Source organism: Arachis stenosperma, chromosome 8, assembly GCF_014773155.1.
Source record: "Arachis stenosperma cultivar V10309 chromosome 8, arast.V10309.gnm1.PFL2, whole genome shotgun sequence".
NCBI classification, from domain to species: domain Eukaryota; kingdom Viridiplantae; phylum Streptophyta; class Magnoliopsida; order Fabales; family Fabaceae; genus Arachis; species Arachis stenosperma.
Window position 1 is genome coordinate 6,659,062 of NC_080384.1, and position 16,294 is coordinate 6,675,355.

Sequence of the window (16,294 nt, forward strand, 5' to 3'; positions counted from 1 at the left end):
TGTCCAAACTCAAACAATCCCCGACAACGGTGCCAAAAACTTGATAGGCAAAATTGTGACTCATACTTTTCACAACTCGAACAATTCCTAGCAATGGCTCCAAAAACTTGGTGCACAATACTATGGTTCACACACATTCTTCACAACTTCGCACAACTAACCAGCAAGTGCATTGGGTCGTCCAAGTAATAAACCTTACGTGAGTAAGAGTCGATCCCACGGAGATTGTTGGTATGAAGCAAGCTATGGTCATCTTGAAAATCTCAGTCAGGCAGATTCTAATTGTTATAATGGTTTTCGAATATAAAGATAAATAAAGCATGAAATAGAGATAGAGATACTTATGTAATTCATTGGTAGGAATTTCAGATAAGCGCATGAAGATACTGTATTCCTTCTGAATCTCTGCTTTCCTACTGCTTTCATCCAATCATTCTTACTCCCTTCCATGGCAAGCTGTATGTTGGGGATCACCGTTGTCAATGGCTACCATCCGTCCTCTTAGTGAAAATGGTCCAGGTGCGCTGTCACCGAACGGCTAATCATCTGTCGGTTCTTGATCATGTAAGAATAGGATTTACTATCCTTTTGCGTTGTCACCACGCCCTACAGTCGCGAGTTTGAAGCTCGTCACAGTCATTCAATCCCTGAATCCTACTCGGAATACCACAGATAAGGTTTAGACTTTATGGATTCTCAAGAATGCTGCCAATGGATTCTAGCTTATACCACGAAGATTCTAATTAAGGAATCCAAGAGATATTCATTCAAGCTTATTTGCATGTAGAACGAAAGTAGTTGTCAGGCACACGTTCATAAGTGAGAATGGTGATGAGCATCACATAAGAATAAGCATGAATTGAATAGAAGAACAATAGTACTTTGCATTAATACTCGAGGAACAGCAGAGCTCCACACCCTTAATCTATGGTGTGTAGAAACTCCACCGTTGAAAATACATAAGTAAAAATAGGGTAGGCATGGCTGAATGGCCAGCCTCCCAAAACGTTCCAAAAGCTCGTCTAAAGATGTGAGTACAATAGTAAAAAGTTCTATTTATACTAAACTAGTTACTAGGGTTTACAGAAATAAGTCTAAGTGCAGAAATTCACTTCCAGGGCCCACTTGGTGTGTGCTTGGGCTGAGCTTGAGATTTACACGTGCAGAGGCTTCTCTTGGAGTTAAACGTCAAGTTGTAACGTGTTTTTGGCGTTTAACTCTGGTTTGTGACGTGTTTTTGGCGTTTTACTCCAGAATGCAGCATGAAACTGGCGTTGAATGCCAGTTTGCGTCGCCTAAACTCGAATAAAGTATGGACTATTATAAATTGATGGAAAGCCCTGGATGTCTACTTTCCAACGCAATTGAGAGTGCGCCATTTGAAATTCTGTAGCTCCAAAAAATCCATTTCAAGTGCAGGGAGGTCAGAATCCAACAGCATCTGTAGTCCCTTTTCAGCCTCCTATCAGATTTTTGCTCAGGTCCCTCAATTTCAGCCAGAAAATACCTGAAATCACAAAAAATACACAAACTCATAGTAAAGTCCAGAAATGTTAATTTTGCATAAAAACTAATAAAAACATCCCTAAAAGTAGATAGATCCTACTAAAAACTACCTAAAAACAATGTCAAAAAGCGTATAAATTATCCGCTCATCAGGCCCCTGGCTTTCTTCTTATCTGTTTTGGTGGGAACATGGGTTAGTAAAGATAGGTAATTTTGACCAAAATCAAAACTCTTTTACTCTGATTCAATCACAATTGCAAAGAATACGTCGTGTTTCACTATATATATGCCATTTGAGAGCCTTATAATAGAGTATTTGGTAGATGTAAACAATTATTTAAACTCACCTGAATGTATCTTCTTTAAGGTTGAGGCATGATGAACACGGTTCAAAACAGAGAAGGTAGATATGATGAAGAAGTGCAAACTGTGTAAGGTTAAGGCTAATACTTTCTGCGAGTCGGACCAGGCTACCCTATGCTAGTAGTTCTTGTACTTTGGCGGTGCTGTTGTAGTTCTTGTATTCGACAGAGAGGAAATCATCTGAGGCAGCAGAGGTAGACGGTGCCAATACGGAGAGCAAATGAAAATAAACACCAAATGAATTCCAAAAATTTGAAGCTACTTCTTCATAGCTGCAGAGCAAAATGAGGAATGAGAGCAAGAGAGAGATTCAAATCTTGGATTTGAAATGAGAAAGATTCAATATTACTCAAGCTATTTTTTGATCTATTCAAGTGAACTCTATTTTTTTAATGTATTTGCACAAAGAAGCAACTTTTTTCAAACTCGGGATATTCAAAGCCTTACATAATACTATAAAAAGCATTCTAACATAAATGTTGAAGTTAGTAACATTTTCCAAGATAGAGACCAGATGAAGACGGCAGTAGAGATGGCACCGAAAAAAAGCATTCCAACATTCTTGAAGTGGTCAAAACAGTTCAAAAATAAAAATCAAAGGCATAAATGTGATAAGTAAATTCTAAAATCCATTGTTGTGAAGATGAAATACTTATCTCTTTAGGGTTTTCTATCCGGCAGTGACCATGACGAATAGCAGGCGCTTGTGGCAGCAGAGGAGCTCCCTCCTCCCCCGCGTTCTCTGTTTCCTCCCTCTACTACTTTTCTTCTTCCATTTTTTTGTCTCCCCTCTTTCCAATGTAGCTGCTGTATTCAATGTAGCTATTCTTTTTAGAAAAATTTCCGAGTTTCAAATTTCAAAATTTAATTTTTACACTGTTTTTTGATGTTTTGATAAGCTACACGCGTCATATAATAAAAGCTAGCACTTGTCAAGCACTGAATGCGCCACTTGACGAATAAAGAATCACTTACTACTCTCCTATTATATATTAATAGATAGATAGATAAACGATTAATTTACTTATTTTTTTCGTTGACTAAAGACGAAAAGAAAGAAATAGCACACAGTATAGAAAGGCTTAGAGAACGAAATTCACAACTCACAAGCAATAGCTGCAAAATATTAATTTATGTGGATCATGATATCAGAGTTAGACTACACTATATATAAAAATTGATTCCTTTGAATTTATAGTAGTGAGATCCAAGCACGTCTGCATTTGGTAGAGAAAGCAAGAGATAAAAATATGGTTTAGTGCATGACACACTACCCAAATAAGCTTTATAACTCATGCATTTGCATTGAACCACATGGCCTTTTACCTCATTCAATTGCCTACCAACTTTCAACAACTCTACCAAATTCAATAATTTTCTAAGCAAGTTCACCAGATATGACAAATTAATAATGACTATATAATGGGCAATATTTAAGTAAATTTTAACTATTGATCTTAATTATATATATTATATATATTTTTTATAATTAAAATCAACAATTAAAAATCACTAAAAATCACTAAAACACTAGTATATCGGTATACTTAAAAGTTTTCCTATATAATGAAAGTGAGATTATGGGTCCAAGTGAGGATCAGTTTGTGTTTTTTATGCATGAATCAAAAGCTGCAGAAGTAACAAAATAGAGCAAAGTAGCCAACTAAAGTTTAGATTTCATTCAAATTCACATTATGGAGCCCTATCTTGAGGGCCATTCCAATTTCCAACAATTGAAACCGTTTAGATTAGGGACTGTTGGCTTGATTAGAAGTGCAAGAAAGATAAACACTTTTGAGCTATGTTACATTTGCTATTGATTATTCACTATTACTATTAGTTACTAATATTATTACTGCCTAACAGGGAGAACATGAGGTAAGGACTCATGAGAAGAAACTGAGAAACTCTGCCTCTTGCAATCAGCTGAAATGAATTCCTCCATAGAGATCTTGTTGATCAAATGCAGCAAAATACGTTCCATGTCTTCTCCATCACTCCATTCATGGATTTCGGCCTTAACAAGCAAAGGATCTTTACATATCAGCTCCCAAACTGGGAAGTTCTTCCTTGGCATCATAAAGTCCTTTTCCTTCAGCCTCAAGCTTGGGCAATAGTCCCCACTTCCATCCCCAAGATAGATGAACCTCTTCTTCTCTTCACCACATGTTATTGAATCTTGGATTCTCTCTATGATTAGACCCTGCAATCCAAACAAATATAAATTAGAATTAGCCACAAAAATTCAACCTTTTTCGGTTTGATTAAATATCAAAGGGGTATCCTATAAACAGACCTTGCACATGTTTGGAGGGCAGAGGCTACATCCATGGTGATATTTGTTGGAGTCATGATAAGGCAAAACTCTTAACCTTCCCTCTTCAGTAATATAGGAAGGGTTAGTGTTGATCTCAGAGAAGCATTCCCTTATTCCTAAGTTCTTCAATATAGTGTCAATAAAAAGTGTGTTTGCATCACTTACAATCCTCAAGTCACACCTGAAAAGTTACAAAAATAAATTTAAAAATTTTGCTGTGTCCTAAACTTATAAATTTAGAAGAATTTAATTTTGACACATCATGTAATTCCCAATCATAAAAAATAACTACTTTTTGCATCAAAATTAAACTCAATTTAGGATTAAAAGTTTTGTATTTAATTACAAAGTTTAAATAGATTAGTGACATATGACATAGCATACCCCATAGCATAGGCGGTTTTAATGGCAGGGACAACTCTGGGATGTATAGGAATTCTCTGCAGAACCTTCACAATCTCATCAATGGTTTTCCCATTAGCATGAAGCTCCATCATCATGGTGTCCTATAAAACCCAAAAAAGCTAAGTCTTTAGGCCATGCAAACAATGTAGCTTATAGAAAAAAAGCAGAGCCTAGTGGTAATACAAATTCAGAGAAAATGAAACATTACCATGAGAGTGTTCCAAGGCATGGTAGGAAGAAGCTGATTAAACAGATCAGTGAAACCCAATTCATCAACAACCCAGTTGTCACTGTCACATTCAATAATGGTCTTGTCGAAGTCCAAAACAACAACAATCCCAGCCATAATAATGGTGACAAACTGAATGAGCAAGATGAAAATATGATTCTTGTTTTCGAGTGTGGTGGTGTGTGAGAAATGAGAATTAAGACTTCATGGGAGTCCAAAACTGCTGTCAAAATCGATTATTTGCTTGGTTTCAACAACGAAGAGAAAATTGGGTATTTATAGGGAACCCTATGAATGAAACGGTGTTTGAAAAAAAAAAAAAAAAACCTTGAAGATACCAAAATCCAAAGGAATATTACATAACAATTAACAAACCCCTTTTTTGAAAATGAAATTCCCATCATAGCCGTTCATCTTATAAACTCTGGGTTGATAAAAGAAGATCGGAGGGCAGAGAAATTGTAATTTACTAATTAGGTTTAGGTCAAAATCATGATACTAAAAAAGGAATATTCGAGGGTTTTGAAATCAATGTGGCCACCTATGATAACGCACTTACTAGCTACAAGATTAATATTCCTGGTATGGTCTGGTCCATTTTTAGTTATTTTTAGATTTGGTTTTTATTATAATTAGGTATGGGTGTTTTAATTTGCTAATTAAGCATGTGGTGTTCATCATCCTACTTCAAATTGGACTCTCTTTTGTGATCCACTCCTTTAGCCTTGTTTTTGTTATTTTTCATGTTAAGATAATATATGAAATCGAAATTTATACGGCTTGTTTTTTATTAGTTTGCCATTATTATATTGCTTCCGAAATCAAAACAATCAAAGTATTATTAAGTTTTCTTTCTTTATATTTTGGATTTATAAAAATTCAAGAGGCTCAAAACAAGCTGCATAGCCTATATGGATAACAAAGTAAAAAATGTTAGGCATATACAAAATGATAATACTATATGCACCAGCATTTTTTTTTAACTAAATTCAATCGAGTTAATATAAATTCAATAAAAAAAATAATGCTCGTCTATCATATAGTTTTTTATTTTTGTGCTTTTTCAACACATAAATTTTATTAAAAAGCATAAAAATTTTATTATAAAACACATAAATTTTTATACAGAACAAAATTGTGTACATAAAACATAAATTTATGAATATAGCATTCAGGGGCGGAACTAGATAAAATATAAGAGGGGGGCAAAAAATATTTACACAATAAAATAAGACTAAAATAAAATTTTAAGGGGGAGCTAAACTAAAATTTAAATATAATTTACATGTAAAAAATTAAAATTAGGGGGGATCGTTGCCCCCCTTTCCTTATACCTGGCTCCGCCTCTGATAGCATTGATATTTATATATATATTACAAAAAATTATTAATATAGTACATAATTTTTTTATATTGTGCACCAATTTTTGTGTACTGTGTAGGTGGCGACAGCAGTGATGACAATAATAGTAGTGGCAGTAGTTACAATAACGATGTTGAAGAAAGAAACGCATAGAAAAAGAAGCATACAATAACAATGATAACAACCAAAGAAAAAAAAAAGAAAAAATAACACTATATACACGTGCGTTTGAAAAAGAAACACACTATGATTTGATTGAAGATTTAAGTTAAAAAAGTTTGGATGCCTAATTTTATTGTATACAAAACATCAATTATTAAATTTGTTATCGTATATTTGTATATAAAAATTATTGTGTATACAAAAAAAATTAACCACCAAATCGATCAGTATATATTTGTATATAAATATATAATTTAATTTATTTTTAATATATATTTTATATTTAAATTGTATTATATTTTATAAACTGATTTTAATAATTAATTTTAGTATGCATCTAATATGATTATTTTATATATTTTTAACATGTATTTTGTATTCTACCATATATTTTATATAAATAGTTAATTTAGTTGTTAATTTTTATTGTACACATATTTTTATCAAAAGATATTTATCTTTTTTTAATATTTTAATTTAATATTATTTAATAAAAATTTTACATTTTAATTAATTTTATATTTTTATTATTATACATAACGAAAAGTAAATCTATTAATCTTAACAATTCTCGGATATTCGAAGCTAACAATTAATAATCTCTAATATAATTCCATCAGACTTTACTTTTCAATAAATAAAAAGATAGTCAAATATGCATAACATAGTGCTTAAATAGTCTAAATAATTATCACTTTTATCGATTTTATGTTTATATAGAAATGAATCTTTTCAATTTTTTTAATTATATATTTAATAAAGTATAATTTTTTATTTTTTATTTTTTAAATAAAATAAAAATATATAAAAAAATATTAAATAATAAAAAATTATATTTTACCAAACATTTAAAAAAAATTAAAAAATTCATTTCTTATTCATATAAAACAAGTGTAATTACTCATACCATGCATGTGATAAGATTGAAATTATAATTTTAAATTTTTTTAAATTAATTTAAATTATAATAATTTGATTAATAAAAAAGTAATATGTTATGCATTATTTATTTTTTTAATCTAGTGTTAAATAGATTAACTCTAAAATAGTTATTAATCAGTTTTAATAATCTACTTTCTTTAATAAATCAGACATATATACTGAATGTGATCATAAATAATATAGTAATAGTTAAATCCACCAACAAATATATTGGCTATTATCACACTATAAAACAAATTAAATATAAAAACTATTCGCACGCACTTATAAATCTATAAAATCGCACTGTCTTTGATTCGTGCAAGGTTTACTTATCAAATAAAGTTAAAATATGAACAAAAAATATTTATAAAATGGACCTAGCATCACTTGAAAGAATTATGAAAAATAATCAACTTACCTTATCATCTATGAGAACCATTTCTATGTAAGTCGTCTTGTTCTTGTCAAATTTGGATGAGACTTTCCATAACCTTATAATTCTTGCCTTTATTTTTCAAATTTTTTCATTACATAATCTATCATAGGTAATATTGTTGATAGAATCGTAGTTAGTATCCCTTAGATATGAAAAATAATAAACAAAAGAAGTTCTATGTCTGAGATACGAATTTTCTAGATGATATATAATCGTAACAATTCACTATTAATCCTTATATATATATATATATATATATATATATATATATATATATATACACGGTAATAATTAGCAAATATTTTCAACAGAGATACTTGCTACAATTAGGTGAAATTTATGCCATTATATTTTATTAACCTTTATGATTAATTCAATAGAGATACTTACTCAATATATATGTTATGGACATTAATTATATGCCAATATTTTTAGGAAAGAGCTAAAAGATGAGATATATAAATATATAATCTTATTGTTATACAGGAAGCATACATAAATTGCTATATTTTTTATTATATTATACAACTTAAAATTATGCTATCATGTTATTATTAATTCTAGATACTTACTATAATTATATCAAATTTAATTATAACTCTAAATAAATAAAATAGATAACATTCAATATTTTTTTTATATTCAATATTTACTGTAAATATAAAAAGTAAAATAATTAATGAAAAATATGAGCATAAATAAAACATATTAAGTAAAATTCAATTTGTTATCTAATTAATCTTGTGTACATACGATATAACTTTACGAAAATGTTATGAATCATAACCTTTTTTATCTCAAAAAAAAAACACTATACGTAGCTTTTAATAGTACAAAAAAATAATTATAAGAATTAATTATTGATATTGATATTAATCACAATTGATTATTGATATCCTAATTTTTTTAAAATATATTACCTTTTTAAAATATAATGCATGTACCGTGTAGACCTTATTATTATTATTATTATTATTATTATTATTATTATTATTATTATTATTATTATTATTATTATTATTATTATTATTATTAATGTGAGATATTCACTTTAAATTGTCACGATATCTACTTAATATACTAAAACTGAGTTTTTTCCCAACTAATGAAGGTGAGGTGTCGATCTCTCGTGACTCCGTTTTTCCTCCAAAATGAACTTTCCTATTCTCTATTTTAAATTATTTTATAAAAAATATCTTTATTATAATTATATTATAATTAATATTTAATGAATAATACATAATTATACTAATTTAAAAACATATCTTTATTATAATTATATTAAATCAATATTTAATACATTATTAAACTACTTATCAATTATCAATTGAAAATATTTTTAATTATTTTAATAATAATAATAATAATAATGATATGATAATTGTACTAGTCGTAGTAATCATGATAAGAATATTTGAATCTAATCATAAAATAATCAAATTTTATGATATTAATAACACACATTAATTTTAAATATTTTTAGTCATTTTAATTATATTATTTTTTAAAATATTAATATAATTCTAATTCTTATTTATTATCCAATAATAATAATAATAATAATAATAATAATAATAATAATAATAATAATAATAATAACAACTTGAAAAATCCGTATATAAACTATTTCAATTACCCGTATATTATTATTAAAACAAGTGTCATATCCCGTGCCATGCACGTGATAAGATTGAAATTATAATTTTAAATTCTTTTATTAAGATTAATTTGAATTATAATAATTTGATTAATAAAAATATAACATATTATGTATTATATATTTTTTCTTAATCTAGTATTAAATGTATTAACTCTAAAATAGTTATTAATTAGTTTTACTAATTTACTTTTTTCAATAAATTAAACATATATACTCAATGTGACCATAAATAACCTAGTAATACTTAGATCCATCAACAAATTTTTATATATTATTTTACTGTCAAAGAAGAACATATCAAAATCAGCTCAAAATAAATAATAAATTATTAGAGAATTCTAATGCACAAAATTCTCTAATAAACAATAAATAATTTAAAGGGTAAAAAACCATAATAAGCCAATGCTCTCCAAAATTTACCTATATCAGCCAAAACGAAAATCGTTTCAGAAATAAGCCAAGGGATATTTATATATAAATCGAACCAGTATGGTTCGAACTACAAATGTTAATAATTCGAACCAGTCAAGTTCGAATTAGTAAGAATGGTAAGTGCATAATTCGAACCAAGGAGGTTCGAACTCAAAACGCTCATAATTCGAACCAGGGTGGTTCGAATTACTCATTGGAAAGCGTTGCACGTAATTCGAACCAAGCTGGTTCGATTTTAGGGAAGAGTAATTCGAACCAAGCTAGTTCGAATTACTTATGATTCGGCTATATAAGGAGTTCGAATCACCCTCATTCGAACCATTCTTCCCTTCCCCAACCCCACCAAATCCTAGAGAAAACGACCCAGATTCTCTCCGACAAAGACCTGAACGGAATTCTCTGCTGAATGGGGGACGATCCGGCACGGTTATATCGCTTGGACGGAGTCACACATATAGCAGGGGTCATCAACGAGGAGGTTAGTACAGAAATAAGTTCGTTGTAGTGGTATTTTTGAGTTATTGGTTTTGCATGCGGTTTTAGTGGCATGTTGATGCTAGATGGTGCTTCAGTTGGTGGTTTATGTAGGCGGTTTCTTTTAGTGGTTTCTGGTAGCGGTTTTTGTTAGTGGTTAACGCAAGTTGTTTTATGTTGGTGGTTTAGTTGGTGGGTTATGTTAGTTGTTTTATGTTATTGGTTTATCTTAGTTGTTCTATGTTAGTGGTTAGTATTAGTTGTTTTATGTTAGTTGTTTTATGTTTGCTGTTTTATGTTAGTGGTTTATGTTAGCCGGTTTTATGTTAGATGTTTTATGTTAGCCGGTTTTATGTTAGCCGGTTTTATGATAGCCGGTTTTATGTTAGCCGATTTTATGTTTCCCGGTTTTATGTTAGCCGGTTTTATGTTAGCTGTTTTATGTTAGCCGGTTTTATGATAGCCGGTTTTATGTTAGCCGGTTTTATGTTTTCCGATTTTATGTTAGCCAGTTTTACGTTAGCGGTTTTATGTAAGCCGGATTTATGTTAGTCGTTTTATGTTAGCCGGTTTTATGTTAGCCGGTTTTATGTTAGCTATTTTTATGTTGGTGGTTTATGTTAGTGGAATGTGGTAATTGTTTTATGTGAGTTGGTTATAACAATGCGGTTAATGTCATGTGCAGCCCCAGCGATGCATTAGGAGCATGCGGCGGCAGCAGGGCATGCGACTAGATGACAGATACATTCCATACTTGCAGATGGCAGGACTATACCATCTTACAAGGCTGAACGATAGATGGTTCCGGTTAGACGAGGCCCTTGTCAGTGCATTTGTCGAGCGATGGCGTCCGGAGACGCACACGTTTCACATGCCGTTCGGAGAGTGCACGATCACACTTCAGGACGTGGCATACCAGTTGGGTTTGCCCGTGGACGGGTGTTACGTGAGCGGCTGCCTGTCAGAGTTTCATTTATACATCCAGGGTGGCCGTCCAGCCTGGGCGTGGTTTCAGGAGCTGCTTGGAATGGTTTCTCCTCCCAGCCAGGTTCAGAAGTACGTAGTGAACTGCAGTTGGTTTCAGGAGACTTTTGGTGAGTGCCCCGATGGAGCAGATGACGAGACTGTGCGGTGATATGTCCGTGCGTACATTATGATGTTGTTGGGTACGCAGCTGTTTGGGGACAAGTCTGGCAACCGCATTCACATTAGATGGCTTCCCTACGTAGCCAGGCTGGAGGAGATGGGTACCTATAGCTGGGGTTCTGCAGCACTGGCATGGTTGTACCGGTGCATGTGCCGAGTGGCGAACAGACATGTGGTCAAGTTAGCGAGCCCACTTCAACTACTTCAGTCTTGGATCTTCTGGCGATTTCCTCGGTTTATGCCCTCTGGGTTTGACACGATCAGCTGGCCACTGGCGTCGAGGTACTCTACCCAGCCTTCTCTATTTCATTTTAGTATAAATATATCCATGTTCATTATTAATGTATTAGAAACCCTTAAGACACATTTAACTAGCCATACGACACATGTATTATGCAGGTGGTCAGGATACAACCCTTCTGCTAGCGAGAAGGGTCCTAGAGTGGAGATGTGGAGGCTTAGGATAGACCGGTTACAGGACAGGGAGGTGAGTACGCTATTTAATGAGTTTCTTTATTTTAGCAGACTTTATGATATGCCCTGAATATGGAGAGTTTTCTGTGCAGTTTATCTGGATGCCGTACAGCACTCCCGAGGTACTTCAGGTTGTGCATCCAGAGGTTCTGGAGCCTAGGCATATGGAGTTGTGGCGGTCTGTGACGTCGCTGATCTACTTTACCGTCATAGAGTGGCATCAGATTGTTAGGGTTCTTCCGCAGTTCGGAGGGGTGCAGCCCCCTCCGAATCCCGCACTGAACATCGACTTTCTGATGTCGAAGGATGGCAGAGGCGGCGATCGTTGGTTCCCGTACAATCTTCAGAGGTGGCATCTGCATTGGGAGTCCCGTGCGGACATGGTTCTGAGGATCGATGTTGTTGCCGATCCTGGACCCTCGCAGTTGTTTCTCGAGTGGTGGAGTCAGCATGGTAAGAGGTTCCTGTCTCCGGATATGCAGTTGAGGGATCCGAGAGCCGTTCCTATTCCAGTTGAGGCGTCACAGCGGGGTGCCGGGCGGATTCCTGACATGGATCGTCCTGAGGACGTGCCTGACAGGCGGAGGGTTGAGAGGAGGGCTCGTGTGGGCACACGACGTAGCCAGCGTGAGTGGAGGTGGCTAGATGCGGCTATTGACGCTGATGACGATGCTGGTCCTGCTAGAGGCGGACGAGGAGGCTGGCGAGGGAGACAGAGAGGGCGTGGTGCGGAGGATCATTATGGTCCGGAGGGCGGGGATGGTGCCGAGGCAGTTGCAGTTGCTGGTGTTAGTACCCACGATGGCGGACATGGAGGTGAGTGGTATGGGTCAGGCATGGGTGATGGGGGTGAGCCTGGTGACATTGGACTTGGGTCTGGGCCTCTTGGGGATTATTTCGTCGGTGTACCCGCCCATGACCAGCCTCAGCAGGAGGGTACCCCATTAGTTATTACGGGATCACAGTGGTCAGACTTCCTTGGCGCAGATACGCTAGATCCGGACTTCGGGAGTCCACAGTTTCTAGCGGACATTACCGCCATCATGCAGGAGGACATGCCGGCCAGGAGGCGTGGTGAGACATCCGGCACGCAGGCACCGTTAGATGTTGATCTGAACGAGCCTCCTTCGACATCTGTTGGTGATCATTTTGGTTTGGGAGGCACCCCACCATCTGCCTACGCTGCGGCCTCAGAGTCTGTTGCTGGGTCGTCTGCTGCCCCCGTCCATTTTGCGCCACCGGCACAGCCTGCCCCGGACGAGGACGCCGATGAGATCGAGGATGAGGAGCCTTTTATCCGTAGAGGTCAGAGAGCACGGGTTCCTCGTCGTTGCTTTACGGGCTCGCATCTGTTTTGATGATTCACTTTTCATGTATTTTGTTCCTTAGACTTCATTAATGTATAAATTTGTTGTTATTTTGAAGCTGAGTTACTTTGTTCTTATTTAAGAGATGTTTTCCTTGGTTGTTTGTTGATTGATATGTACTTTGAAAAATGATGTTTAGCAGTTGTTATTAGTGATATTTTTTTTCGTCATCGCACCATTGTACAGTCTGTTACATACATTTATTTATTAAATTTTGCATTTAGGGGACTATTCATAAGACTGAAAGTGAAACATAACATATTCATTACTTAACGCAGCATGGACAGTACATTATATTAGGAAAATCAACATTAAAACTTAACTAAAATAAGTACTACCGCTAATAACATGGCTACTAAGGGCCCCAGTGTGGGACGATCCAGCAAGTTGTGGGCAACTCCGTCGTGTGTGACCGGGTTGGCGACAAAGACCACATCTCTTTGGACGGTTCGGATCTCCTCGTCCATATTTGTTCGTATCCTGGTGGACCTCGGACGACCCTCTCTCGCACGTCTCTTGTCAGGGTCCGGTAGGACAATAGGCCCGTCGTATGGTGGCTAGAATCCCTCTGGAATGGGAGGGGTAAATCCCATCCGATACACACTGAAGACCGAACTAATCTGGTACACGCTGTGAACATAAGTAGTCCAGTTTACCCGTGAGTAGGCACAACATGCAAGCGCGTGCTGACAGGGAAAATGAAGCGCCTGGAAGTAGCCGCAGTCACATGTTCAAGAGGCAAGCGACACTCTGTAGCTACCCAATGAGAAGGAACCAGTCGGAGTGGTTTCTGCCACGGTGAACTCGGAATTATCCCTGTCATACAAAGTCACCGTGAAGCACCTCGCCGTCTTCAGGTTTGCCTCAATACACTTTACCAAGTGTTGACTGAATTGTTGTCCGGTTCCCATCTGGGCCTCAGCCTCTCTCCCCTTGCGAACAAATAGTTCGGCAAGCCTTCCATATGTTGCCTTCACTAGTGAGGATACCGGTAGGTTTCTGACACCCTTCAGGATTGAGTTCACACATTCTGAGATATTCGTCGTCATGTGACCGAATCTCCGACCCTCATCACGATGCTGAGTCCACAATGAATAATCAATCCGGTTCGCCCATTCACACATCGCCGGGTCTTCAGACCGCAGTATATCAAACCAGTAATCAAACTCAACCTCGGTCTTGGCATACGCCGCATTCACAAGAAGCCTCCGTGCATCTTTGCCCTTGAAGGTTAGGGCAAAATTAGCAGCTACGTGTCGAATGCAGAATGCGCGGTATGCAGATGGAGGTAACCAACCTCCATCAGGAGCCTCTAGCGCAGCCTTGATGCCGTTATGCCTGTCCGATATAACCAGCAGACCCGGCTGCGGTGTCACGTGCTGACGAAGGTGGGAGAGAAAGAATGTCCAGGACTCAGCATTCTCACCCTCTACTAGTGCGAATGCAACAGGTAGAATGTTGGAGTTCCTGTCCTGTGCAATTGCGATGAGCAACGTTCCCCCATACTTGCCATACAGATGGGTGCCGTCGATGCTGATTAGCGGCTTGCAATGGCGGAATGCGTCGATGCAAGGTGGAAAAGTCCAGAAAAGTTTGTGAAAATACGCTTGAGACTCGTCCACCTGTCCTCCAACTCGAACGGGGCTCGTCCTTAGGACTGCAACAGTACCAGGCATCATCAGTTGGACACCCAACACCCACCTAGGTGTCTCGTTGTATGACTCATCCCAATCACCGTAGATGAGGGCAATAGCCTTCTGCTTTGCCATCCAGACCCTCCTGTAAGTCGGCCTAAACCTAAAGCGTGCTGCGGTGGCGTTCAGGAGCACCTTTATGCTGATGGATGCATCAGCCCTAACCATTGGCATAATGAACGCCGAAATCACATGATAATCCAAACTCCTGTGGTCACTCGAGATGGATGTGGCCAAGCAAGTGTGAGGTCCATTGTACCGTTTGACCTCCCAAATGCCCTTGCGCTTCCGGAGACTCAGCCGAATCAACCATGTGCACCCATTCCCAAACTCGGAACACTTGCCCACATACCGGCGATGATCGGACTCCACTACCTTGTACTGTACCCCTCGCTGGATGCTGTAAGTCTTCACACTTAGAAAGACCTCATCTTTATCCTGAAATTGCTGACCAACCTGGAACTCTGTCAGACCAGCAGTCCCTTCCGCATCTCTAGCTCCGAATCCAACAGAGTGCCCAGAAACCACCTCCTGCCTCATGGCATCCAAGTCCAAAGAGGAAAAATGTGGTGGATACTGCTGTGTGCCAGTGCTAGAACCACCCGCCGTCAATGCAGGCTCAGTTGCTCCAATATCATCGCCGCTGTCATCGTCAATCATATCCGGCTCGACGTCATCCTCATCTGCATCACCCAACACTCCGTCTCCAACGCTAAGCGGTGCAACGCCGAGTAAATCGTCCGGCAAATTTTCCCTTGAACGTACGTCTTCACCAACGCTGCCATTGAGATCAACAGCAAAAGACGGGGAGGCGACAGCTTGGACCACTGGCTGGTAGACAGGGACGGAGGAAGAAGCAACGGCAGGCCGGGAACTAGAACCGGCTTGTGTGGCTAAAGTGGTGGTATTCCGGTTCGAACCCCCTGAGCTGGATACCACATCAACCAGCTTTGCCAACAACTCTGGGGTCCTGACCTCCGGAAACTGTCGCCGACAAAGAAACATTACCTGCAAGTCCTCATCACTACTGATCGTGAAACAATCATACTTCACGGAATCCTGGAGCACCGTGACTGGAATGCGATAGAAAAACTTCTTCACCCGCTTCGCATCTTCCAGACTGAGCTTCATCAGTACAGATCTAACAAGGTCGTCATAGCTCGTCCGAGGAGTTACGACAATACAGAGAGGATCTTTATCTGTGAACTTCACTCCGGAACGAGTTTTCCTCTTAATGGATCCTCTGTGGTGAACCAAAACAACAAAACTCTCCTCACTAGCCATCTTACTCCCTCTACTCAAAACCAACTCACGTTTAGACCGGTTTTATAGCCCATTGAGTC

At 36.8% G+C, this 16,294-nt stretch overlaps 1 protein-coding gene and 1 pseudogene across 1 annotated transcript; both read right to left on the reverse strand.

Moving 5' to 3' along the window:
• Positions 1-3,525: 3,525 nt before the first annotated feature.
• Positions 3,526-5,081, reverse strand: LOC130943705 (inorganic pyrophosphatase 2-like). Its single transcript, XM_057871706.1, has 4 exons — positions 4,800-5,081; positions 4,571-4,692; positions 4,166-4,367; positions 3,526-4,072 (listed from the first exon to the last, which is right to left on the reverse strand). Exons 1-4 carry the CDS (start codon positions 4,935-4,937, stop codon positions 3,722-3,724), a joined length of 813 nt encoding a protein of 270 aa, XP_057727689.1. The 5' UTR covers positions 4,938-5,081; the 3' UTR covers positions 3,526-3,721.
• Positions 5,082-9,900: 4,819 nt separating this feature from the next.
• Positions 9,901-16,235, reverse strand: LOC130944355 (uncharacterized; annotated as a pseudogene).
• Positions 16,236-16,294: the final 59 nt, after the last annotated feature.

Excerpts from the sequence above, each read along its gene's own strand:
- LOC130943705 (XM_057871706.1), bottom strand. The coding sequence starts at position 4,937 with ATGGCTGGGATTGTTGTTGTTTTGGACTTCGACAAGACCATTATTGAA. Across the intron at positions 4,693-4,799 it reads TGCCTTGGAACACTCTCATG|GACACCATGATGATGGAGCT; the intron begins GTAATGTTTCAT and ends TGGGTTTTATAG. Across the intron at positions 4,073-4,165 it reads GCCCTCCAAACATGTGCAAG|GGTCTAATCATAGAGAGAAT; the intron begins GTCTGTTTATAG and ends TTTGGATTGCAG.